The 25,084-nt window shown below is 52.7% G+C and overlaps 1 protein-coding gene and 1 long non-coding RNA gene across 2 annotated transcripts in view; one reads left to right on the top strand and one right to left on the bottom strand.

Moving 5' to 3' along the window:
* Positions 1-3,439: 3,439 nt before the first annotated feature.
* The window catches only part of SLIT3 (slit guidance ligand 3), a 574,724-nt gene continuing 553,079 nt past the window's right edge, over positions 3,440-25,084 (bottom strand). The window contains exons 30-36 of the mRNA XM_045551207.1: positions 22,860-22,997; positions 20,795-21,035; positions 18,822-18,952; positions 10,301-10,455; positions 8,576-8,861; positions 7,026-7,234; positions 3,440-4,044 (exon numbers count right to left, since the gene is read on the bottom strand). Coding sequence (XP_045407163.1) covers positions 3,809-4,044; positions 7,026-7,234; positions 8,576-8,861; positions 10,301-10,455; positions 18,822-18,952; positions 20,795-21,035; positions 22,860-22,997 — 1,396 coding nt within the window. The 3' untranslated portion in view covers positions 3,440-3,808. The remainder of the gene's footprint in view (positions 4,045-7,025; positions 7,235-8,575; positions 8,862-10,300; positions 10,456-18,821; positions 18,953-20,794; positions 21,036-22,859; positions 22,998-25,084) is intronic.
* LOC123637980 lies at positions 4,094-7,550 on the top strand. Its single transcript, XR_006735124.1, has 5 exons — positions 4,094-4,117; positions 4,895-4,937; positions 5,380-5,504; positions 6,060-6,146; positions 7,455-7,550. It is a non-coding gene; the product is annotated as an uncharacterized LOC123637980 (long non-coding RNA).

Here is a 25,084-nt window from a genome sequence, read left to right as displayed (position 1 = left end):
TTCTGCAGTATCAGACCTGGGTTTCTTGCTATGAAATTGAAAAGGCAAAGCCGTCTTCTGAAAAGGGCCTTTTGGCATATCTATAATAGCAACAGCAACAGCAATAATAACAACAGCATCTTACATTTAAGGTTTTTAGTTTACACTTTACAAAGAGCTTTTAAATACACCATTTCATCAGCCATCGTAGGTCCCCTTGGTTGAGTCAAAAGGAGACCCTCCTTCCCCTTTCCTGATTCCTGCTCAGGGGGAAACAGCTGGAGTGGCGTCTTCTGCACATGCCTGTCCCCACACACAAACATTGAACCATATTTTTTTTTTGCTTTTGGTTTTTTTGAGACAGAGTCTCTCGCTCTGTTGCCCTGGGTAGAGTGCAGTGGCATCGTCATAGCTCACTGCAACCTCAAACTCTTGGGCTCAAATGATCCTCCTGCCCCAGCCTCCTCCTGAGTGGCTGGGACTACAGGTACATGCCACCATGCCCAGCTAACTTTTCTATTTTTTTGTAGAGCTTTTGCTCTTGCTCAGGCTGGTCTGAGTTCCTGGCCTCAGACGATCCTTCAGCCTTGGCCTCCCAGAGTGCTCGGATTACAGGCATGAGCCCAGGCCTGAACCATATTTTTTAAGGTGCAAATTAACTAACTAAACTCCTGCCCCATGAGACTTTCCATTTCTAGAATTTGGCTGCTCAAGGAGAAAGTTTTAACTTCACTTATTAGGAAAACTTGATTTTGGGGAGAATTTTCTTAATGGTCCCTGCATTTGGCATTTCTTAAAGTCATGGCTTCTGAAATTGAGGATGAAGGTTCAAAATGCCCCCTAAGCCACACTGACAGATAGGCCTGGCCCTTTTGCTGTCCGGGACGACTGTGGCTGTATTCAGGGTTGGGCCCGGGGTGACTGAGGGAGGTCTTGGGTTCCTCGGGGAGGCAGAGGGAAGGCCTGCAGCCCAGTGAGTCCTCCCCCAATGCTAGTGGCCCTGGGCAGGCTCAGTGGGCTTCACGCTGGGTGGGGAGAGGCTGGCCAGGGTGTTGGTGGTGGGCTAAGGCTCAGGTCCACCTGCAGGGGATTCGAGGCTGGCAGGGGGGTGTCAGCAGATCCCAGGACACCCCTCCCAGGGCAGAGCTTCTGAGCTGCCGTAAAGACTTTTGTGATCCCCGTGGAAAGCAGTGTTTTCTAGCCGCAGAGTGAACCACTGGGAGCCCCCAGGACCATTTTGGGTGAGAGAGCCCCGTCTACCTTCTCTTCGAGGCCTTTCCCTACATTGCCACAGGTCTCTTCCTAAATCAGGGCTTGTCTTACTAGTCTCCTCAAACAACCCCGCCGGCAGGCTCTGGCCTCGCGTGGCACGCGCGGCTCTGAGGTCTCTCTGCTCTCCAGTGTGTGTCCCGCACTCCCGCTACCCTGGGCCTCTGACTGCTCCCCACACCTGCCAGGCTTTTCCATGGTTCACTGCCTTTTAATGGGCTATTCCCAAGGAGGTTCAATTCCCTTTCCTGCCCCTGGCAAACTCCTGTTCATCCTTGAAGATCCAGGATTGGCAATTCTGTCCTCTGGGCAGCTACTTCTTTGTTTACACTGCCGTTCGAGAACTCGCTGTGTAGTAAAGCAGTAGTCCATTTTCATGACAGCTTCTGCTCCAACTGTAGGGTCCTTAAAGGCAGGACTGTGTCTCTCCCACAAGAAGTAGTATGGTTTCGTGGGTAAGTGAGCAAATTTGGAGTCAGACAGCCTGGGCCCAAATCCTGGCTCTACAATTTATTAGACATCTACTCTTGGGCAAATTCCTTAACTTCTCTATGTCTTACTCAACTGTAAAATGGGTTAATGTTTTAACTATAGGGTTGTTTTGAGAATTCAATGAATACACACACACACACACACACACATATACATATATCACAATTAGGTATCTGATGTGTAATGTAAATACAAAATAAATCTATTAATATTTGAAAATAAGCCATCATAAGGCACAGTACCTGGCACATAATGTATATTAACATGCATATTTTCAGGTAAATTCCTCCACCATCTCCCTCCCTCCCTCCTTCATTTTTCTCTTCCTTCCATTCTTCCTTCCTCCCTCCCTCCTCTTTCCCTCTATCCCTCCCTATCTTCTACTTGCCTTGTGTCTTTATCCCTTGAGTCTTTGGCCACCATTGATCCTCACAGAGCAGCCAGGCTCCCCTGGGGAATGTCAGAGCTGACAGCTCCACTGAGTTCCAAATCCTTCTCTCTGAAACCTCTGCAGTGGAGGCGGCCGGAAGGAGGGCTGGGTGGTGAGCCAGGGCTTTGGCGTGAATGGCTGAGACCCTGGGGGATGCTCACTAGCCAGACGCGGGGAGAGAGTCCTCTATAGGAGTGGAGGCAGAGGCTGGCTGCGCTGCCTCTGCTCACATTCCCTACATATCTCAGTCCCTCCCTCTGCAATCTTTCCAGACTGGGGTGGGGGGAAGAATGAAACAAGGCAGAACAAGAACAGAAAAAAAATAGCAGGAAAAAACATCCACTTTTCCTTTTCTGGTAGGGCTTTGCTGGTGAATTTAAATGGCCCGAATCTCCACTCTGGAGAAACAATCTAGAGCTTTGAGTCTGGACCCAGGTCTGGCTCTTCCAATGATCAGCACTGTGGCTTAAGGACAGAGGCCCCCTTGCAGGCTCTGTAACTTGCCTTATCTATGAAATGGGCAGTGCAGCCTCTACCTTTCCCAGGGAGGTAGGGGTTGCATAGATAAGGTAGCAGACAAGAGGTACTTTGTCATTATGATGGTGGTCTGGAGGGTCAGGTGGCAGAGGCCCATCCATCCTATAGTGGGAGCCTCCAAGAACCTTCCAGAGTGGGACGTCTACTGGGGCTGTGGGTGGGCTTGGCTCTAAGGCCTTCCTCCCCCTGGCCGGCCTGGCTGCCGGCCCTCCCGGCACTGCTGTCCAACATGCAATTGGCTGGAGGGAGGGAGGCAGTGCGTGGGGCCTGAGGAGACAGCGTGACCCTCTCTTCCCTCTCCTGGGGAGGGGCAGGAGAAGAGCAGCTGTTTGAAAAATTGGTACAACGGTCCCCGATTAATCCTGTAGTAGAGTTCAGGTAGTCAGTGCTCAAATGGGAAGCAGGGCCAGCCAGGAAGGAGGAGAAGGGTCTCCCAGTGGGCTCAGACCCCGCAGCGAGCCCTGGGACAGACAGGGTGGCAGTTGTCTGGGTCACGGGGAGACTCTGAGAAGCCTACACCAGCTGTTCCTAAAGAACTGGGCATCTGACAGCCAGGACTCTGAAAAGCTGGGTGCTTTTAGGGAAGAAAAAAGGGAGTTTAAAACAAGAAGAAACAAAGAGAAATCTTTTCCTTCTCTTTCTTCCTCTTATCCCTCCTCTTCCTGAGCTAGTTAGCAGGCCGTGTTGTCTGCCACCATGATGGCATTTCATAAATGTGACAACCTCCTCCTGCCTCAGACAGGCTATCATTCTTTATTCTTATCCTTTCGTTTTAAAACATTTTTATTAGTCTTTTTTTCCCCTTAAAACTTTTAACAGCTGTTTATAAAAACACAACAAATACACAACACAAAACTCGGTAAAAATAACTCACTTATATGGTCCATATACTCAGACGCTGTGATATATTTATATAATAAAAGATGAAAATAGTCACTTTCATAATAAAAATAAGTTCTATTTTTTGTTTATTTTACAATATACTTAATATTCTCTTCTTCTGTTTCCTCTCCGGCTTCATCCCCTTCTCTCCGCACTGCGAGGGGTCCCCCGTGGCTGTCCCAGCCCCACCGAGCCGGGCTGCGGGCCAGAGGCTCAGGCTCAGGCGCAGGCGCGGCAGCCGCACTCCGAGTGTCTCTCCACCTCCTCCACGAACGACGAGCCGTCCGTGCACTGGAAGGCGTATTTCCGCCGCTTGCTGCGGGTGGGCTGGCAGCACTGCGGCCCGCAGCCCCCGCGACACTCCATCACGGGCACCTTGGAGGCCGTGGCACATGACGCATAACCTTTCTGGCGACGGATCACCTCTCGGACCACCTCGCCCAGGCACGGACTCTCTGCAGAGGGCAGAAGGCGCAGCGTCAGGGCCCTGGCAGTGTAGTGGCTGTCGGGACCACGAGCAGAACCCAGGTAGGCCGTTCTGGAACACTTGGCATGTGGAGACCCTGAGAACTCACCCACCCACCCATCCACCTAACCAGTTCACGACTGTTAGTTAGGTGGCTTTTCTGTGCCAGGCTCTTTACTAGGCTTGGAACTAAGCCCCACGGGTAAAACGGTGATACAGACAGGCTTTGCTCCTGCCTTCAAGGAACTTAACGTCCAAACCAGATGAGGCAAACTGGTGGACTGTGGACTAAGTCCTGTCCCCAGACAAGTTTTGATTTCCCTACACATGCTTAAAGCCTAAACCAAATGCCAACATTCAAATAACAGGAGATTTCACCTAAGTTTGGATTTCTGGCTTCTTTGAAAACCAGGAGGTCTGGTACAGCTAAGCCTGCATCCCTGCATTGCAAGGATGAGCTGAGTGCCGTGGGTGGGGCAGGAGAGCTCCCGTGTGCCCCGGCCCCCACCTCTCCCAGTAGCCTTTCTCCCTTGGTCTGGAGTCTAGACACTAATTATATAATTGTGTTGAGACTGAGGTAGATGCTACAAAGGAAAGTTCATGCAAGAGCATGTAGCAAAGGCACTTGGCAGCAGGGAGGCTTCTCTGGAAAGTGGTGCTGGGGCTGAGATCTGAGTAAGCGGCAGGAGTGAATGAGACAGTGTTTGGGGAGGGACTTTTCCAGAAGTCCTAGGAATAACTGGAGGGAGGGAAAGGGGACCCTGTATCTGCTTGGATGCTCTTGATCCTGACCTAACCCTCTATCTCCACCCCCTGCTGTCCTTACTGCACTGAGGAAGGGAGCCACGGAACGGAGCCAGGGACCTGGGCCACACAGCCTTGGTAGGTCACTTGTCATCTCTGAGCCTCAGTTTCCATGTCTGGAACATAGTGACACATTTGCCTTTCCTTCCAGCTAACTCACAAGCTGTACCAGAGGAGACTGTGAGGGAGAAGAGGCTGTATGCATTTTAAAGCTTTTAGGTGTTTTAAAATGACATAATGTGAACTGTGTTAAGATTGAAACAAATTTTTAAACTTATGAGACTGCTCTAAGGATCAGATCAGAAAGAGGCTAATGCTGATGGGCGTGTGCACGTGCGTGTGATGTGGGGTGGGGGAGAGTGCAGATGTGGCAACGTGTCACAACTGGGGTAAAGGGACGATGAGAGCTGCTTATGCTGTCCTGATAGTTTTTCTGTAAGTCAGAAATTACTTGAAAATAAGTTATTTAATCCAATTTTAAAAAATGAGCAGTTTTGGTTAAGAAGGGTATTTCCCTTAGGTATAAAATGTGGGAGAGCCCTCAAGTGACGGGGTGGCCTGCCTGGGACTCTGGTGGCATGGAGGAAGACTTCTCAATGTCCATGCAGGAGGAAAAACTCCAAGGGGACACAGAACCATTTTAATGTTAGTATAATTTAATTTTAATTTTCCTTTTTTGAGCTCGTGTCAAAATTATACAATAAAGGGGCCACTCACTGAGATAAATTTGATGTTTCTGAGAATAGATCAGATAAGGGAACTGGGTTCTGCTGACCCAAGGGCAGGAGGGTTGGATGAAGACCGGTGCACCAGCTGCAATGTTACTGCACATGCGAATCACTGGGGCCCTTGACAAAATGCAGGTTCTCAGGCCTGGGGTGGAGCCTGAGGGTCTGCATTTTTAAGAACTCCCAGGTTACGAGGATGGTTCCAGTCAGGGGCTGCGGTATGAATCAGTTTTGAAGGCATGGCACTGCCTGGGCCAAAAAGCTGGAGGAGAACAGGAGCAAAGAGACAAGAACCATCCAGATGGTTCCTGCTTCCTCTCCCAAAGAGGTCCACTGATGGTCATTTTCGACACTTCACTCGTTTCATCTTTAAATTAGTTTTATCGTTTGTTTGTAAGTTATTTATCACTCACTCATGAAATGTTAAAGTTCACATTTTAAGAATCTTAACTTCTGATGCTTTATTTACCAGGCCCTCCCTTTGTCCTCACAATAAACCTACGGGCAGAGGTGCTATGAGTTATTTGCACTTTTGGATGAGAGAAAGTGAACCAAAGAGGTAAGACGTGCGCTCTTCGAGGTCACATGGGTTCTAAGTGACAGAGCTTGGCCTTCATCACAACCACCATGGTGGCTCTTAAGAATCTTAGCCTGGATTGTTCATGAAATTAGGCTCTAATGTAGTTCAGCTGCCAAACTCAGCATTGTGCCAGGTGCCAGATATTTTACATCCTGCGTACTTCTTCCAATGACCCCTACAAGGCAGTGTGGCAGCCAGCCTCCAACACGCTCCAGTGACCCCTGCCTCCGGGTATGGATGTGCTCTATGTGTCCCCCTCCTGCAGTAGACGTGCCTGACCCAGGTAACCGAAATGCTGGTGTGACTTCCAAGGCACTAGGTCATGTAAGACTTTGTGCTTCCTCCTTGCTCTCTTGGGTCCTTCGCTCTGAAGGGAGCCGGCTGTTCCATCTCAAGGACCCTCCGCCTGCCCGCGCAGCCAACTCACATGGGGTGGGACGGGGCCTCCTGCCAGCACCACAGGAGGGCCCCACGTTGGGAGCAGATGCTGCCGCCTCCGGTTCGCCTGCAGGTAACTGCAGCCCTAGTTGTGCTGAATGCAGCCTTGAGACCCCAGCTAAGCTGCTTATTAATTCCCAGCCCCCAGGAACTGTGTGGGATAAAAAAATGTTTATTTTGGCTTTGAGCTGCCATGTTTTGGGACTAACTTGTTATGCAGCAATAGATAACCGATACAGAAGGCAGAGTATTGCCCCCATTTTCAAGATGAGGGAATTGAGGCTCAGAAAGTGACAGGACCAAGGTCGTGCAGCCTCTCGGTGGCACAGCCAGAACTGGCGCTAGGCGGTATGGATGTGGCGTCCAGCTCTGAGCCTGCTTCCTCCCCAGCCCTCTCCCCCGTGCGCCCGGCACACCCACCTTGTTGGCAGTGCTCCCCGCTGAAGCCGGGCCGGCACACGCAGTAGGGCTCCCCTTGGTCTGAGACGTGACACTGCCCATGGTGACACTTGAAGGCTGAGCAGGCATTGGCGGAGTCATTCTTGTGGTCACACAAGGCCCCTCCATAGCCCTCGGCACAGGTGCACACGTACGAGGTCCCGGTTGCCACACATTTTCCATGGCTGCAGCTGGGGGAAGAGGGGAGCGTGAGAAGGGAACCAGATCAGAGTTGGTGCTGCCAGAGGCTGTCCCCTCCACCCCAGCCAGGGGCCACGCTGGGGACCTGGAGCTGTGGGGCCTGGTGCTGAGTGTGGCCAATAGGCCTTCTCCATCCTCCCCCCCGCCCCTGTCTGTCCTCTGCCAGCCCAGTGGCTGAGCGTCTGTCTTTTCTTATATACCCCATCCCAGGGGCCAAGCAGCTGGAAGCTCGTGAGCGTCACTCAATGTCCACCGCCAGCTGTGACCACAACAGAGGCTGGCTTGCTGTCACACACACACACCAGAACCCACATGGCCAAGTGCACATCATCGCTTGGAAGAATCTAAGCATGCACTCAATGTTTGCATTGCTCTACTCAATTAAATGATAATAAAAACACCACTACTACTGCCATAACCACGAGCAGGTACCCCTCGCTATGTGCCAGGCATTGTGCTAAGTGCTTTACACCTAGTGTCACTCTTAATTTCCACAACAAACCCTCCTCTGCTGCTCCTATGCAGGAGATCGTCTTATCCACATCTCATCGATGGGAAAACTGATGGTAATGCCTATGTTCTTAATCATGATGCATTCCTGCCCCTGTGCGGATGACAGAGCCAGGAATCATATTAATTATACTCACTCACACACACATGCTCAAGAGCGACACAGGAAGCTCAAACCCTTTATATTAATAAGTGGCTCTCATGTCCAATGCAAAATATCAACTCCCAACTTGGTCAGCCAACCAGATCGTAGCTCCAGTGTTACTTTTGGCTGAGTCAGAGCTCTTAACACTGAGAATACTGGATCTCTATAGTTAGCATACAGCCTGGCCCTCAATAGATACTTGCTGAATGAATAGTTGATTAAAATATTAAGTGTGGTTTGGCTGTGTGGGTGATATACACCGGGTGCCTGGCCCAGGCGCTGCAGTCAAGTTGGGGCTGAAGGTCACCCTTGTGCTTGCCAAGGCGAGTGCCACCCAGAGGGTTACCGTTTCCAAATTCCCACAGGGGCAGCGTGGCGGCTCACTGGGGCTCTGGACAGGGTCTAGAGCAGGGCTGGGGAACCTGCGGCCTTTTGACTGAGTCTAAATTTTCCAGAACAATCCTTTTCTTGTGGGTGGAGCCAGGGGTTCTGATGCCCCTGAGTGGACCTGCTGCTTGGAGGTGGACGCTCAGCCTCTGGAGCTTTTAGGCGGTTGCGTGTACACGGATCCCGTCTGCCTGCAGCCTGAGCACAATCCCTCCGGCACCTGCCAGGGCCCCCCACTTAGCCATGCTGGGAGCCCCAGGGGGTAGCCTGGGGCTCTTGGGACACTGACCTGTGGCCAAGGCAGGGGTCCCGAACCTCTTGGTCACACAGTGGGCCGGTCCAGCCGGGGTGGCACTCGCACACCACACTGTCCTTCTCCACGGAGCGGCACAGGCCGTGCTTGCACACGGTGCAGGACTTGCAGCCTGGCGAGACCCCCAGGGACTGCGGCGGGAGGGCCTTGAAGTCCTGCAGCTCGTTGTTGATGCGCACCTCGTGGATGCAGCCGTGGAAGCCGCCCAGCGGCCGGTCGGTGCCCTGGCGCAGGGCGGAGAGGCCCGTGGAGGTGGGGATGCCTGCGGGAGGGGAGCCAGGACGGTGGCCTCAGGACCCTTCTCCCGCCCACCTGCAGTCCTTTCCTCAGAGCGAGAACGTGCTCTGCACGTGTTCACACTTACGTGCTCAGAGCTCCGGGCCTCTGCTGTTCAAACCAAAGTAACGTGCCAATACTGGGGACCCTCCCCGTCCACGTGAGGACATGCATCCTTGGTCCCACATTGAGACTCTTTAAAAAAACCTATATTCATCGATAATATTTAGATATAGAAAATATCCCATAAAAAGTTGTATTTTGGGCTTCCCTAGAGAAAAATGAGACCATCTGGTCACCCACTGCCACGTGGCCCCCTGGGCTGAATGTGGGAGGACCACCCCTTAGGCAGGGAGGGGTGGTGCACAGAATTACCCCTGTCCGCACCAAGCCCCCTCAGCCCTTTGCTCCAGGCCTCACAAGAGAACCCGGGCAGGCGAGCTGGAGTTTGGGAGAGAAGATGGGGTTTGAGGAAGCGCCTCACCATGGGAACTTCGAGGTTCAAGGTGGTTGCTGCTTCATGTGCTACAGACCCCTCCTCTGTCTTCAGGAGACCACTGGGAAAAGCACTTTGCTTTTCCATGAAGTCCAATTCGTGTTTCCTCTCCCCTTCCACACCACCCCCTGCCCACCGCTGCAGTCGGGAACCCGGGAGCAGCCTGGGCGCTGGAAGCAGAGGGCCCAGTTTTGTTCCGGCTACAACTGGGACAGGTGAAGGAAGGGGGCAAGAGCCCTCCTCAGGGGTTGAGGTGGGGGAGATTGTGCCCTTCCGGGACTGCTCGGGGCCAGACGCAGCCCTGGGCACCCTGCATCTGAACCGCTGGCAGCCCTTTGGACAGGGACTCTTGGGGTGGAAGTCTCAGGAATCTATACTGAATACAGTGCTCTGGTGGCTTTTTTTTTTTTTTTTTTTAAACACACAACCCTTGAGAACTATTGACCCTGGGGCTGCATTTGAGGCCCTGACTCTGCCAAACTGGTGGCCACTTCCCTTTTTGACCTTCAACTGATCTCCAACTTGCTCTTCTGCCATTCATCAACTGACACAGTGTCCAAGGAGGTGGCAGAGCAGAGGGAATGTGACCTGAAGCTGGCAGACTTCAGCAGAGCTTGCACCTGCTTCCATAGCCCACCTCCCCTCTTTTCCCCCCTCCCATTCCATCCCCTCTCCCCACCCCACAATTTGTAGTTCCCAGAAGGAGTCCCACTAGGCCTGCTTCCGAAGCATCTGTCCAAAGTCATCTTCTTTTCCCTATGGCTAATAACAGAACTGGCTAATGCCTATTCATACTTTTAGGGGGGGTCAGCCTGGTTGTCACTTCCTCCAGGAAGCCTTCCCTGATTGGCTTTGGTAGTAGGTGCTGAGAGAAGGGCAGGGGAGTCCCTGGCAGTGGGCCTGGGGGTGGCAGGGGAGGAGAGCATTACCTCCAAGGTAGAGGGGGCTGTTGATGCCCACTGCTGGCTGCTTCTGGAGCTTCCCCAGGCTCTTGGGCACACCTTTGTCCACCACCAGGTTCAGGGTCTGGTTTAACATCACCAGCTCCACGCTGTGAAACTGCCCATCATTGACTGTCTCCACGCTGGGCAGGAGAGAAAGGGAGAGAGCCAGAGAGTTCACTTGCTGCCTTCCATGGCTGGGCACTGGGCCTGAATCTGACCTGTGTTACCTGCATGTTGCTTTAGTTTTTTTCATTTGGAAATAACACAGAACTGCAAACTTACGTAAGTTGGCAAAATAACAGTATGGAAAATACTTGTCACCCAGATTCTACCATAATTATCCCCATTTGCTTTAGGATTTCTCTCTCTCCATTACATACACACACATATACATACACATACATGTGTATGTATGCATATACATACATGCAAACACATGATGTTTCTGAACCACTTAAAGGTAAGTTACATCATGACACTTTATCCGTAGATACCTCCGTGTGCGTTTCCCAGGGACAGGGCTGCTCTCTCACATAGGCACAGCAGTTGCCAACGTTGGTAAATTAACACTGACATTATACTTTTATCTAGTTTATCATCTGTATTCTAATTTTTCAGTGGACCCAATAATGTCATTTACAGCATTTGTTTCCTGCCAGCACAAGATCCAGCCTAGCGTCAGGCAAGGCGTTTGGTTATCATTGTTTGCATTCTATTCCGTCATTCCATAGAGCTCAGCAAACTGCATCCTCAGACCACTTCTCAGCTTCTGCTCTGCCCGCACACCGCCTGGACCATTATTTACTCACACATGTTTTTCATTGGCCTATTTCACCCTTAAGTATCGGTAAAGCTATAAGCTTAGCAAGAAATAAAAAATGTTTTGATGTGATTTTTATATATTTTTTCCAGTATCTACGAAATCAATCTTTTCATAGTTAAAATTTTAATACTTTGTCACACCTAAATTCATCTCATGTGCCACCAGTGGTGTGCACAGCACGTTTGGGGAAATAATGGCTTGTCACACTCCTGCAAGGTGGGTTTGTTCTCCCCACTACAGAAATGGGGAAACGGAGGGGCTTGGGGAGGTTAAGCAATTTGCCCAAAGCCCCACAGTAAATAAAGGATAGAGCTGAGGGATTGGAACCAAGGTCCAGGTTTCCTAACGTGAAAATCTGAAACGTTCCACAATCCCAAACTTTTTAAGCACCAACATGCTGCTCTAAGGAAATGCTCACTGGAACATTTTCCAATTAGGGACGCTGAACTGCTATGTACAATGCAAATGTTCCACAATCTGAAACACTTCTGGTCACATACCTTTAGGGTAAGGGATACTCCACCTGTATATGCCCCTTCTGCAGGCTGTCCCCGGAAGTCCCAGCTGCCACGTGCTGAGGGCTTAGGCGGGCCAGGCATTGTGCTACATGGCTCTTATATGAGCCTCATGGTAATTCTATGAAGTTGGTGCCAGATAGCCCATTTCACAGATAAAGATACTGAGGCCTAGAGAGGTTGAGTGATTTGTCTGAGGTCACCCAGCTGGTACTAGCCAGAGACAGAATTTGTAGGCCAAACTTTTGACTCCAAAGTCCTGCTCTTTCCAGTCCTCTACCCTTGGCAGGGCTGGGAGGAAACTGGTGAGAGATGACAGGAGTTTGGGGATGCGACAGCTCCTCCTTCCCTGAAGAAAGGGGGTCTCTGAGGAGTAGGCAGAGCTCAGTCTCATCCATTCAGGTGTGGGAGGTAAATACAGGGGCTCCCTCTCTCCTTGAAATGTCCCTGGTCAATCTCTGTTGGCTCCAACAAGAGGGTCCCAGCAGGGAGGGGGCACTGATTATCTGGGCAGGCAGGGACAGTGTCAGTAACTGACTCAAAGTTAGAAATTTCAGCAGGAAATGCTTAAGAGAAGACAGGCGAAGCTGGGGTATAGTGGAGAAAGGGTGAGACCACGGCCAATCACAGGAACAGAACCCCCTGTTCTCAGTTTCCTCATCTGTGAAAGGGGGAGAATAACTCACAGAATTATTGTGATGACCAAATCAGAGAAGATACATGGGAGTGCTTTGTAGCCAGGTGTGGGACACATGTCTGTAGTCCCAGCTACTTGCAAGGCTGGGGTGGGAGGATTGCTTGAGCCCAGTGTTCGAGGCCAGCCCAGGCAACATAGCAAGACCTCCTGTCTCTATTTTTAAAAAAAAGTTCTTTGTAGGCTAAATTACTGGGAAAATGTGAGCAGTTATTATTATTAGTGTTGTTGATATTAACATTCTAAATAAGAACCTATCATTGCCTCTAATGCTGATCCCTGGGAGAAAGTGATGACAGAGGGGGACATAGAGGACACATTCAAATCCATCGGGACATCTCTCCTCCCACATCCATCTAACCTCCCACCCGCCTCTCTGTCCAGCCATCCACCCACCCATCCATCCACTCACCCATCTATCCACCTACTCTCTTCCCCGTCCATCCAGCCTCTATCCACCCACCCACCAAGTGTGCTCTGGGCCACATTGTCCTAGGTGCTGGGAATCAGGGGCAGACAGGACAGGTAGGGTCCCACACTCACAGAGCTCACACTCCACTTTCCTTAGCTTTTCCTCTAAATCAAATGACCAACTTATCCTTATCAATGTAAGGTCTGGCCAAGAAATCAGGTAGTCCGGGTGGAGTGGCGGGTAGGAGAATCCATGGGGGATCTGGTTTTGCATGCTGGGGAGCCAGTAAGCCCTGTGAAGATAGAGCTGTTTCTTTTTCTTGGAGATAGGGTCTCCCTTTGTTGCCCAGGCACGAGGGCAGTGGCATGATCATAGCTCACTGCAACCTCAAATTCCTGGGCTCAAGCCATCCTGCCTCAGCCTCCCAAGTGGCTGGGACTATAGGCGCACACCACCATGCCCGGCTAATTTTTCTATTTTTTTTTTTTTTTTTGTAGAGACGGCATCTTGCTATGTTGCTCAGGCTGGTCTCAAACTCCTGACCTCAAGCGATCCTCCCATCTCAGCCCCCCAAAATGCTAGTATTACAGGCATGAGCCACTGCACCCTGCCCTGTTTCGGTTTCAGAAGCCTCCAGCGGCTCCAAGCCGTGAGCTGAGGACAAGGCAGAGGCTGTGATCCCGCAGACACAGAGGTGGGTGAAAGCAGGTGGGGGGTGAAGGTGGGTGTGCAGTGACCATAAACTTGTGACTTTGAGCCCTCACACAGTTTTCCAACCATGCCTGCAAAAATATGCAGATACATCCTCAAACCATCCTGTAAACTGATACCGTCTGGATGCAAATGAGCTCCCCAGCCCTGAGGTGTGTCAACAGATGCTGGGCAGCCACCTGGCAGAAAGGGAGCTGTCAAGAGGCCGCAGCTCTGTGTGGGTGGTCTTGGCATTCCCAGCCCACATTATGATTCAGGGAGCTGGGGCAGCTCTTTTCCCACGACAGACACAGACACAGGGGGCACACGCCACTGCTCCTTCCTGGCGGCTGGCTCCAAGCCCATTTCCTTCTCCTCTTCCTTCTCCTCTTCCTGCAACCCTCCGGCCAGCTCAAGCCCTGCTGCATGGCCTCCAAGGGCACCTGGCCTGGAGACAGCAGTTTGGCGGGAGCAGAGAGGATCGTGTGGTCACTGGCTCCTGCCCCAGACAAAGTGCTGGGCTCCGCAGTGGCCTCGCGCCTGGCTCCATGAAAGGCCTCGCCTGATGCCCACTTGGGCGGGTCCTTGGCAGTTCTCTTCCTCCAGGTGTAATCCTCAGCCAGTTCATGCTGGGTGCAGGGGGAGAGATCTGGTATCTATCCTACTGGGTCCTCCAGCTGAGGGGCTCTGGGCAAGTCATAGCATTTCTGTAAGTCCCAGTTTCTGCTTCTGTGCAAAGAGTTTTGCACTCATTTTACACCGGGTTTTAAAGGGCAATGCATGGCCCCCATACCTAGCATAAGCGCTCAGTAAAAGGTGGAAATGATGACTCCTTGACCCTTATGCTGGGTGTGGCAGGGACCGGGGTTGGGCAGTAGATTACTGGGCCCTGGCAGAACCTGTCTACTGATTTCTCAACCTAATAGCTGCCAGGGCTTTGAGTTTCTGGACGCTTCCACTGGCTCATTGCCATCTCTGAGGAGGGCATTCTCATGAGCCCTGTTTTACAGGGAAGGAACCTCAATAAACTTGACCAAGGCTACGCTGCAGTGGTAGAACTGAGGTTCAAAATCAAGGCTGATTCCAAATCCAAACCTCCCCAAATGCTGCCTATGCCGGTAGTGCTCCTGGGTCACCAGGGAGCCTCCTCCTGGCACATCTTAACCAGGATCTTCTAGAAATAATTCCTACTTTTCGAACTGTGGTGCTTTTCGAACTGTGGGTCCCTAGAGGTTTGGGGGTGACCAGCATGGAAGCTTTTTTATTTTTACCACTATCCCTAAATGAGAATGGCTTTATTTCTATTTGCCCCCTGCCTTTTTAAAATTTGGTCATTGAAGTAAAATATCAATAGGAAAATGGCTCTATTGCTCCAAAAAAGAGGAAAAAATTGAAAAAACAGAACGTGCTGTTCACTCTAAAAGAAATGCTCATGCTGTGGTCCCCAGCCCCGGTAATTCGTCTCCCAGGGAGATATCTAGGGATTTCAGGGGAGAGAAGGGGGCTCCGAGGGTCTCCCTCGGTAGCCGCTGGGTCAGACTGAAGCAGCGCCAAGCAGAGGAGGAGAGTGCTGTAGGTGTCAGAGCGGACGGACGCCTCCTGCCTGGGACTGGGGAGACCACAGGCGTTGGCCAGAGTGGCCCATGGCCCTTTATTCTCTTTTGCTTTTAATAACAGTGGTGAACACGTGTTAGTAGGGGCCAGACATGGTGCGACTCTATGCTAAGCACAATTTTTTTCTCCATTTTAGCAACAGGCGACATAAGTTATGGAGACTTAAGGTGCCTCGCACAAAGTCTTAAAGTGGAAGTGGAGACAGGACTGAAATCCAAGTCTCCTGAGCCACAGGACCCTACGCAACAGTGGGAGGAAGGGAGCTATGAGGATGGTCACTCCTCCAGGTGCCAGTCCCGCTCACCTGGCTGCTGAGCGGGGACCACTAGGTGGCGATAGAGCCTCGCTCACAAGCCCACTGCAGCAACCCGACTCGGCAGCACGGTGGGTGGAGGCGCCACGCTCCCTCCTGGCCCGCCCTCCATGCCCCAGAGCCAGCGCCGTGGGAGAGCCGGTTTTGGTGGAAGCCTGACTTGGATTTAAATCCCAGCTCGGCCACTTCCTGGGCTTCTAGCATCAGGCTTCTCATCCCTAAAATAGGAGCGATGATGCTTCCTTGGGGCTCATGTTGAGGATCAAACGCGACAAAGACCTTGGCAGTGGAGAGGACTGTGGTAATTAAGACCCGGGAGCATGCACTGTGCTAAATAGAGCTCCCACGTGGTGTTTTGAAATGGCCAACCTTGAAAAACTGACATATTTCACCTAGAAACCCTGACTTTCCACCTTCTCTTGATAATCTGCATTCCCTCTGCTGGAGCTGAGGTCAGCTGCCCCTTCAGGCGGGGCCAGTACCCTCCAGCTACCACAGTCCCCACCACTCCCTATCGGACCCCAGCCCACTTCCCCACGTCTGTTACCTACTTGGCCGCTTGGCCTTGCTGGCAGGTGAGTTTGGCCTTCTGACAAAGCTGGTACCAAGGAATAGTGAAGTCTGTCCCCATTCTAGGACAGGGAGGGGCTCAGGTGGGCTATTTTGTGTATCTGCCCTGGGGCCTGGAATGGAATCCTGAAGTGACCCCATCACCAGCTGTGACTACAGCTGGGCAGATGAATAGACTCGGGAAAGGATGGGACGGAGGCCACGGAATCCAGCCTGCAAATCTCTGCTGGGGACCCGGCCTGTTCATCCTCACCCTGGGGGCTGGTCAGTGGCCTCAGTGGGCAGAAGGCTGCAGGCTGCCAACTCCCCTGATTAGATCGGCTTTGGTTTCGCCCCCTGGCTCTGGCCCTGAGGCCGAGGTGGTCTTTCTGGGTCTTCTAGGTGGCTGGAAGTCGCCACAGTGACACTGAGGAGATCTCACGTTTTTGGCTGGAATGGCCTCCTGACCCCCTCAGCTGCGGGTCAGCTCAGCCCCTGCCGTCTGCTAAGCCTCCCAGCCCAGCGCGGGCTCCGTGCACACAGACTGCGCTGCCCCAGTGCTCAGCTTGTGGAAACTCTCCTGCACCATAGGTCCAGCCTCAGCTCAAACATCACCTCCTCTTCCAGGGAGCCTTCCGTGGTCCTCCAAGCAAAATACCTGCTCCAGCTGCAGTGTGCCCGCAGCACGCCACCAGCGTCTCCAGCGAGAACTATGTTATTCTGCTGTGTACCCGCTGCCTGTTTGTATGTGTGGGCCGTGTTTAACTCTGTGTCCCCTGCACCTAGCCCAGGGCCTCGCCCAAACCCGCTGCCGACAGACGTCTGGTGAGTGAGTGCGCTACTGCGGGTACGGGGCTGCCTCCGAGGAAAGTATTCGGAAGCAAAACCATTTTTAATATGGGACTTCTGGAGACTTTGGGCTGAGTGAAGGGCACTAAAGATCTGTCACAGGCTCAGCACGAGGAGCCAGGCCAGGACTGCCTGTGCATCCCTCATTTGCTCCCCCCAGGCTAAGGTGGAGCCTGGCATCTCCCCAGGGCCGCCTGCTACACCTCGTGACTCCCTCACAGGAGCTTCAGGACAGCTCCGTGCTCCAACCTTGCTGCCAGCAGCATCCCCTCTTCACCACCAAGTCACCACCCCGACAGCCAGCGTCAGTGGAGGGGAACGGCTGGGCTCTGCCCGGGCGGGCCCCACGCTCAGGACAGGGCCCAGCTGCTTCTGGAAGCCTGGCTTTCACCTTCTGTCCACGTAAAGGCTCAATCTGTCAAGCACTTCCCCTCAAGAGTTATTTCAATCCTCAGTGACCACTCTAGGAGGTGCATCCTGCTTTTACCCACAGTATACAGGAGGGAAACCGAGGCACGAAGAGGGTGAGCAACTTGACCTAGATCTGCGACACGTGGCCCAGGACCTCTGGCCCCAGGTACGCCGATGTTAGGAGGCCCAGACTCCTGGAGCACAGGGCTTCTGGGGTGAGCCCCTTCTCCTGGTGTCCCCTGTGCCTGACTGTCCCACCCTGGCTGGCCTCTTCCCTGCCCACCTGCCACCATGAGCCTTCTGCTCTGGTCAACGCCCTTTTCTGTACCTTGTCTTGTCCTGGCCACCCTCTGCTCACACAAGTCCTTCTCTTCCTTCAAGACCCAACTCAAACTGCTCCTTCTCCAGGAAGTTTTCATGTGGAAACCGGTGCTTCTGTGCATTAGAATCACCTGGAAGTTTCCTTGAAACACAGATTTGTTGGGGCCAACTCCCCTGAACTTCGAATTCAGTAGTTCTGGGGCAGGGTCTGAAAATGTGCGTTTCTACCATGATGCTGGCGCTGCTGCCTCAGGGATTACACTTTGAGAACCACTGGTTTGAACCAGTGGTTTTCAAACTGGGTTTTCTGGAGGAGTCTCAAGGGCCTTGAAGACAGTGTGTGTGGAGGAGGCGACTGTGTGTCCTGCAACCCTGTAGGGCAGTTTTGCTACTGTGTATTTGATATTCTTAAGTTCAATATAAAATTTTGATCGTTTAAAAGATTGAGTTAATGAGGGAAAAAAAGGTCTGAAAATTGCACCAATGCCCATGAAATGTGCTCTTGCTTCCAAAGGGGGAAGTGTGGCCTGTCTCTTGTTCTGTGGCTTCCCCAACTTTAGCAATCCTTGCACTGATGGTTTTACATGATTTTAGAGGTAACACAGAGAGACATTTCTAAATTATTGATAATTAAAGTAAATTATTTTCATAGTTATTTGGTATTTTACTGAGAATTGGGAAAAAAATCTATCTAACTAGCATCTCGGCGATTCCCCTGATGATGTTACTTAAGAAGAGGCTAAATTCTAACGAGAGCAGTTGGAAGCTGACGTTCGGTGGCGTGTGAAGTAACAGTGCATCTGCCACACGAGTGTGCACAATCTAGGGCGGCTCTTGCAAGGGCTGAAGTTTAGGAAAAACTGCCCTTGATAGCAGTTTGAAAGTCACTTAAGGAGTATCCTGCTCCCTCAGTGCCCTCCAATTTCCTCCCCTTGAGTTGCATGCTAATCGGCCCCTGCTGTCTTTCTTAAACTAATAAAAGATTAGGATGACATTTGGAAAAGGGCATCTCATTAAGCAGCGCCGTCCCCACCGCAGCACCCAGCTCCACGCAGTAGCCAGCCGGCCATTTATCTTGTGCTGATGAGGTGTCATCTCCCCCACCCCCATCCTGGGGGCCTGCCTTCCTCTCCTGCCTCTTCCTCCAACACGCCTCCACCCCTAAACGCTCCGTGTAAGGAGGACGTGTGTGCATGTGTGGTGGGGTGGGGGCTTCGAGAAGAGCCCACAGAGTCACCCCGGCATCTTCTGGCAGGACCAGAGGCAGGAAGGCGTGGAGGCGCGGGCGGCGGGTGGGGACAAGGGGGGTCCTTACCTGTACACGGTGGTTGGAGGGGAGCTCAGGCTGTCATAGACCAGCCTCACGTGGCCCTGGTACAGCTCCAGCGCCAAGGGGTCGTTGTCTCCCTTGTAGAGCAGGATGCCGTTGTCCTTGTCGGTGGCCACCTGGGGAGAGTGGCCAGGACATGCGTGTGAGGGCTTACCTGAGGCCAAACCTCCCCGACCCCCCTGACCAAGCTCTCCCCCAGGTGGCGGCTGCTGAACCTGTGCCGGGTCTGAATTCCCGTCCATCTTCCCTCCTCAGCTAGTGTGCGAGTCCCCGGGAGGCAAGGCCGGGATGCAAGGCCAGCAGAGGCCGACTGAGCAAACCGCTTCAGCGATCCTGCCCACGGCCCTGCTCTGGGGCCTCAGTTTCTCCGCATCAAGCATAACAACTATCAAGAACATGCTAATAATTACCATCTAATCCAATGTGTAGGATGGAGCAGGCACTGTTCTGAGAGTCATCTGGGGGAATTTTAAAAATACTGGTGCCTGGACTTCACCCCGGCCCAAGTACACATGAATCTCTCAGGGCTGGGGTGCAGGCAAGGATGGTTTAGAAAGTTCTCCGGGTGATTCTAAAGCACTGGCAAGGCTGAGAGTCTCTGGTTTCAGCGATGCTACCCTGAAGGCACTCGCTTGCCAGCCACCTGGCTGCAGGGATGGGATTCTCGGATGGGTCCCTGAGCTCCCATCGCCCGCCACGTCGGGCCTGAGCAACGGGCTGTGGAGCAGGTGGGTCTGATGGGACATCTGGACATCAGGGACACGGGTGCTGCTACGCTGGCTAGTGGGGACCCAACAATCGGGTCCCCGGGTGGGTGGGACTGAGGGAGGAAGGCAGGAGCGGACAATGGCAACAGAGCTTCCTTCTCGTTTGTGCCTGGGTCAACCCTCACCGCAGAGGCCCGTCCACTGGGCTGTAGGCGCCATGAGCTGAAGCAGTTTGAACTTTGTGTGCATTTCTGTAACCCCAGTGCCTAGAATAGTGCCTGGCACGTATAGGAGGGGCTCATAGATCTTGGTTGAATGAGTATTTTCTCCATAAGCTCCAGGTTAAACCTGGGCTAACATGGCCATAACCCAAAGAAGGGCCAAGCCCCAGTTGGTGCCCAGCAGCACCCAGAGGTGCCCGACCCAAGGGCAGGGGCCACGAGCTGGCCCACAGCCCCTAGTCGTGTCTGGGGTTCCCCCTCCACAGCGCGCCTATTGCCCATTCTTTCTCCATCATACACACTCTCTGCCATCTCCTCACCCGCTGGGATAGCATTTAGGTTGCCCAGAAATGCAGTTTGGAATGAACATGTTCAGGCCCACAGGTAAGGAGCCTAGAAGTTAGAAAAGAACTAGGTTCACAGTAAATGGTTTTCTATTCCCAGGAACTGTTCTGCTTCTTTGGATCTCTGGGCCTTTGCACGTGCCGATTTCTCAGGCTTGACAGCCCCCCACTCCCTGCTCTTCTCCCTGTCCCCTCAGTCCTGCACGCTCCTGCCCATCTTCTGATCTCAGCTTAGTTATCACTGCCTCTGGGGAGCCTTCCCTGATTCCTCCCAGCAGGCTGGGGTCATTGCCCCTCCTATGTGCTCCCACAGCACCCAGGGCTGTCACTGTCCCTTTCCTTGCCATTTTGCCCTGGACAAGGGGCTTCATCTGTCCTGTCTACCATTGAATCTTCATCACCCAGCACGGTGTCTGGCACATAATAGTCGAATGAATATTTTCTAGAGGAATGAGTGAATGAGGCTGGAAGTGGGGGCTGCTGTTTGCAGCGAGAGCTGTTTAGGAGTTTTCTATAGACCTTTCCAGATGGAGTGGTCCAGATGCCCTCAAGCTCAGCGCTGTCCTTGGTGACACTTGGGGGAGAGTAGGACTGCTAAAACCGGGGGCATCTCAGCTATTCTCTGAGCAATCAGAGCTTCGGGGCAGGCTGAGGTCCTTCCAAGGGCGGGCTGGGGTGGGGCGCACCTGCAGGGAGATGTTGGCCTGGGGCCGGACCTTGGCAGAGGCCAGTTCCACGTAGGAGTCCTTGCCCACAAAGTTGACAGTGATGAGCTTCTCGCACCTGGGGCCGGCGAAGCCCGGGGGGCAGCGGCAGGTGGGCTCCTGCTGCACCACGATGCACTGGGCCCCGTTCTGGCACTCGTACTGGTCGCAGGGGCTGGTCTGAAGCAGGACCATGGGCGGGGGGTGCTCGCAGAAGAGCCCGCTAGGAGGAGGGTGAAGAACGGGGGAGGGAGGATGGGAGAACAGCCAAGAGGAGCCACAGTTATTTAGGCCAAAGAACCTGTAGCAGAGCGGGAAGTGACATGGGAACTGGAACCAGCTCCAGGGTCCTGCGCAGCCCCGCCACCACCCGTGGTAAGTCCTTTTCCTTCTCCAAGTCCCGGTCTTCCCATTTTTAACATAATGGAGTTGGGCCTGGCACGGTAGAGCGCCTGTAGTTCCAGTAATTCAGGAGGATCTCTTGAGCCCAGGGTTTTTTTTTTTTTTTTTGCAGTTTCACATAAGTGGCTTTTTATCATAAAATGAAACAGGTCTATCTTTGCGAGTGGAGAGACAGACTGACTGACTCACTGACTTACTAACTGACTCTTTTCCCGAGCCCAGGGGTTTGATTGAGTTCAGCCTGGGGAACTCAACAGTGAGACCCAGTCTTTAAGAAAAAAAAAAAAATGAAAATAAAATAACAGACCTGGGCTAGAGTACAAGTCTCCAAATTTCAGTTTCATCGGAATTGCTTGGGGTGAATTTGTTAGAAGTGCAGATTTCCATGCAGGGACAGGTAAGTGCATAAACAAAATGCCCTATATCCATCCAATGAAACATTGCTCAGCCTCAAAAAGGCAGGAAATTCTGACACATGCTACAACATGCTACTATGTGTATAGAATATGGAGGACGTTATGCTAAGTGAAATAAGCCGGTCACAAAGCAGAATCAACTGCTGTATGATCCTACTTGTAGGAGGCACCTAGAATAGTCAAAATTACAGCGATGGGAAGTAGAACAGAGTTTACCAGAGGCTGCAGGGAGGGAATGGGAAGCTCTTGTTTAATGGGTACAGAGTTTCAGTTTTGCAAGATGCAAAAGCTCTGGAGATGGATGGCTGCACAACACTGTGAATGTACTTATTATTATTGAACTGCAGCCTCAAAAAATGGTTGAGATAGTAAACTTTATGTTGCAAGTATTTTATCACAATTTTTAAAAAAGGGCAAACTCCCAGCCCCTGCTCCCCATCCCTCAATTTTAACTCCGTAGCTCTGGGATGGGGCTGAGGCATTTGTATTTTCACAACCGTCTGATGCAGACGGTTTCAATCGGGCTTTGAGAAACGCTGGCCTTGAGAACTCTCAAGTTCCTTCCAGGCACATCTTGCATTGACGCTGTCCAGTGAGTACTGATGTACCCAGAACTGTCCCCAGTGTGACCCTTCTTGAAGGGGATCCCTGCCTCCCCTCCAATTTCCCCCTGCCCTTCCCTTCCGGCCTGAGTGGGGCTAGGGTTGAATGCAGGCCCTCGTCCACAGCCCCTGCAGACAGCTCCTAACCCCTGGCCAGCGCCTGCCTCCTCCCCTGCCTCTGGCTTCGCTGATTCTGGAGGCTGACCCCAGATCCTCCCGCTGACGTCCGTCTTTCTGCCACCAGGGCAGCATAATGTTCGTGTTCTCTAGCCTAGAAAGGAGCCACATGGCTGTCCCCACCCTGTAAGCTGGGCTTTGAGATGGTGGCATCTTCCACTAGGTGGCATCACGCCCAGGCTTGACACCACGTGAACTGGAACCTAAGCCCAACTTCCACGTGCAGTTGCCCCAGGTAGCTCCTTTGCCCATCTGCAAAATGGGATCAACAACATCTGCTCCACAGCGTAAGGGCTGAGAAGGAGTGAGGGGAAGGTAGGTGTCACCATGATCAGGGCGAGGGCCGCCTGGGCCTGGGGCTCCCTCCCGGCTGCTGCAGCCCATCGGTGCCAGCCCCGCCCCTGCCACCTGGCCTGGGCTGTCTTCCTCGTGAGGTGCCCTCTGCCGTACCTGAAGCCCTGGGGGCAGACGCACGTGTAGCCATTGACCGCATCCGAGCACTGGGCCCCGTGGCGGCACTTGTGGGCCACGCAGTCGTCATTGTCTATCTCGCAGAGCTTCCCGCTGTAGCCAGGGACACACTCGCACCTGGAACACAGGCAGAGAGAGGCTGTTCCTCGGGGCCGGGCCAGCTCCCGGGCGGTCATTCTCATGCCCCTGCCCCCAGCAGGTGGGGGGCAGTCTTGTTGGCTCGGATCTGCCACTTTCTCCCCGGAACTGACGTCTGGCTTGGCTCTTCCTTTGTGTCAGGCACCGCGCCAAGCACCTTTCACTGAATGTGTCCCTGAGGCCCCCCAGGACCCTGTAAGGGGGGCTCTTACCCTTTATACAAGGAAGCAACCGGAGCACAGGGAGCACTGCAGGCCCGTCCCCAGGCCCCTGTGGAGGGATAATCTTTAGTTCACGCCCAGCGTGTCGGTTGCTGTTCTAAGCGGATCAGGCACTCGTTACCTGGAGAGTGTTCCAGTTTTTCATCTTTAAATGCGACTGATGATGAATAACTCTGCCCCATATGGTGGCTTTAAACATGAAATGATGTGCTCTGCAGCACGCACTGGGCAAACGCTGAGTAAACAGTCAACGTGATACGTAGAAGACGGTAACGACCACGAAGCGGAGAGTGGTGCTATTTGCACTCCCCCCCCCCCCGATTTCGTTTTATTGCCTCTTCATTTCCCCGCAGAGATAACAAGGGCACAGTTGCTGATGCCTTAATAAACGGCTTGTAGTCCCCAGGCGAGAGGATGGGTGCTGCTGTCCCACCCCAGGCCCTGCACACCGATCCAGCCCTTCCCTGAGGAGCAGCACGTCGGCAGCTGCACCCTGTCCCTGCTGGCTCACGTTTCCAACTTGCCCAGAGAAAGCTGCTCCGGCTGAAACCGGCCTCGGAGCGTGTGGGCCAGAAACACGCATCTCTGTGCTCCTCTGTCTGGGCCAACGCTGCACCAAAACCCCAGGACACAAACAGACCTGAAGGCGCCAAGGGGCTGGGTCCCAGGGGCTTGGGCGCAACCACAGCCACATCTAAGCACAACGCTTACTGGCTCTCGTGCCTCCGGCAAAGCCTGTGCATCTCTCTGAGCCACCAGCTGAATCCTATTGGGCAGAGTAACTACAATAGCCACAGCCTATCCAAGACAGAGGAGGGGGTGGCACAGGCAGGAGGGGGTGGCACAGGCAGGGAGGTTGGGAGGGAGGGGGAGCCAGAGCTCTGAAGGCTTCAGTTGTCTCAGAAGGAGCCTGACTGGGGAGGAATCAGGCAAAGGGATGGTCCTCCCTCCTGCTCTTTAGGAGTAGACACAAGTGGAATGAGACCCACAAGTGGACGCTGACATCACTGAGGTTGGCAGAGCATGGTGCAGGCTACAGATTTATGGCTAAGTAAGAACTGTCCCCCTAGGGGGACAAGTTCTGGAATCTGAGGATGTACTGGGCCTATGCTCAGAAACTATGAAATCTGCTAATATCTGATCAATGTACCTTTGCCCATTTGACTGGCAAATTTGAAATATGTAACCTACCATTGCACCAGAATTTGCAAACTTATACATCATAGCCCACGTTCAGCCAGAATCTTTTAAACAAACAAACTGGGAATGCCTTTGTGGGGCGTGTGCGCCAGATACCACAGTCCACCCTCTGCCGCTGGGTGACGCTGGCCCTGGGAGGCATTGTGCTTGTGCCTCCGGAATTGTCAAACGTACCTGCAGAGCAACTTAAGCTATTTGCCTTCTCCAAGACAATGACAGCTGCCCAATACTCACAGGATACTTTTTCTTTTTTTTTTTGAAGCATAGACTTCAAGGCTATTGATGAAGTTTTTAATAGGAATTAGGGAAGCTGTCCTCACTCCCAGACTAAGCAGAAGTCTGGAGGCAACTGTGTTTACATTCTTCTTTTTAATGCCACAGTCCTCTCCACATCAGTGGGGCCTCAAACTTTAATGAGCACACAAAACACCCAGGGATCTTGTTAAAAATGCGGCTTCTGATTCAAGGAGCCTGGGCCGGGCCTGGGGACGAGCATTCCCAACAAGCTCGCATGTGATACCGATGCTGCTGTTCGTGGACCTCACTTCCAACAGCAAGAGCTCTGCAACCTCTCTCTGCAGACTGAAGAGAAGCAGCCAGGGTATCACCTGCGTTCCCTACTGCTCTCAAATGTTTGCCTTTGTC

The sequence above is a fragment of the Lemur catta genome, chromosome 5 (assembly GCF_020740605.2).
Source record: "Lemur catta isolate mLemCat1 chromosome 5, mLemCat1.pri, whole genome shotgun sequence".
Taxonomy (NCBI): Eukaryota; Metazoa; Chordata; class Mammalia; order Primates; family Lemuridae; genus Lemur; species Lemur catta.
The sequence above is the reverse complement of the archived record's forward strand: the minus strand, read 5'-3'. Positions and strand labels throughout refer to the sequence as shown.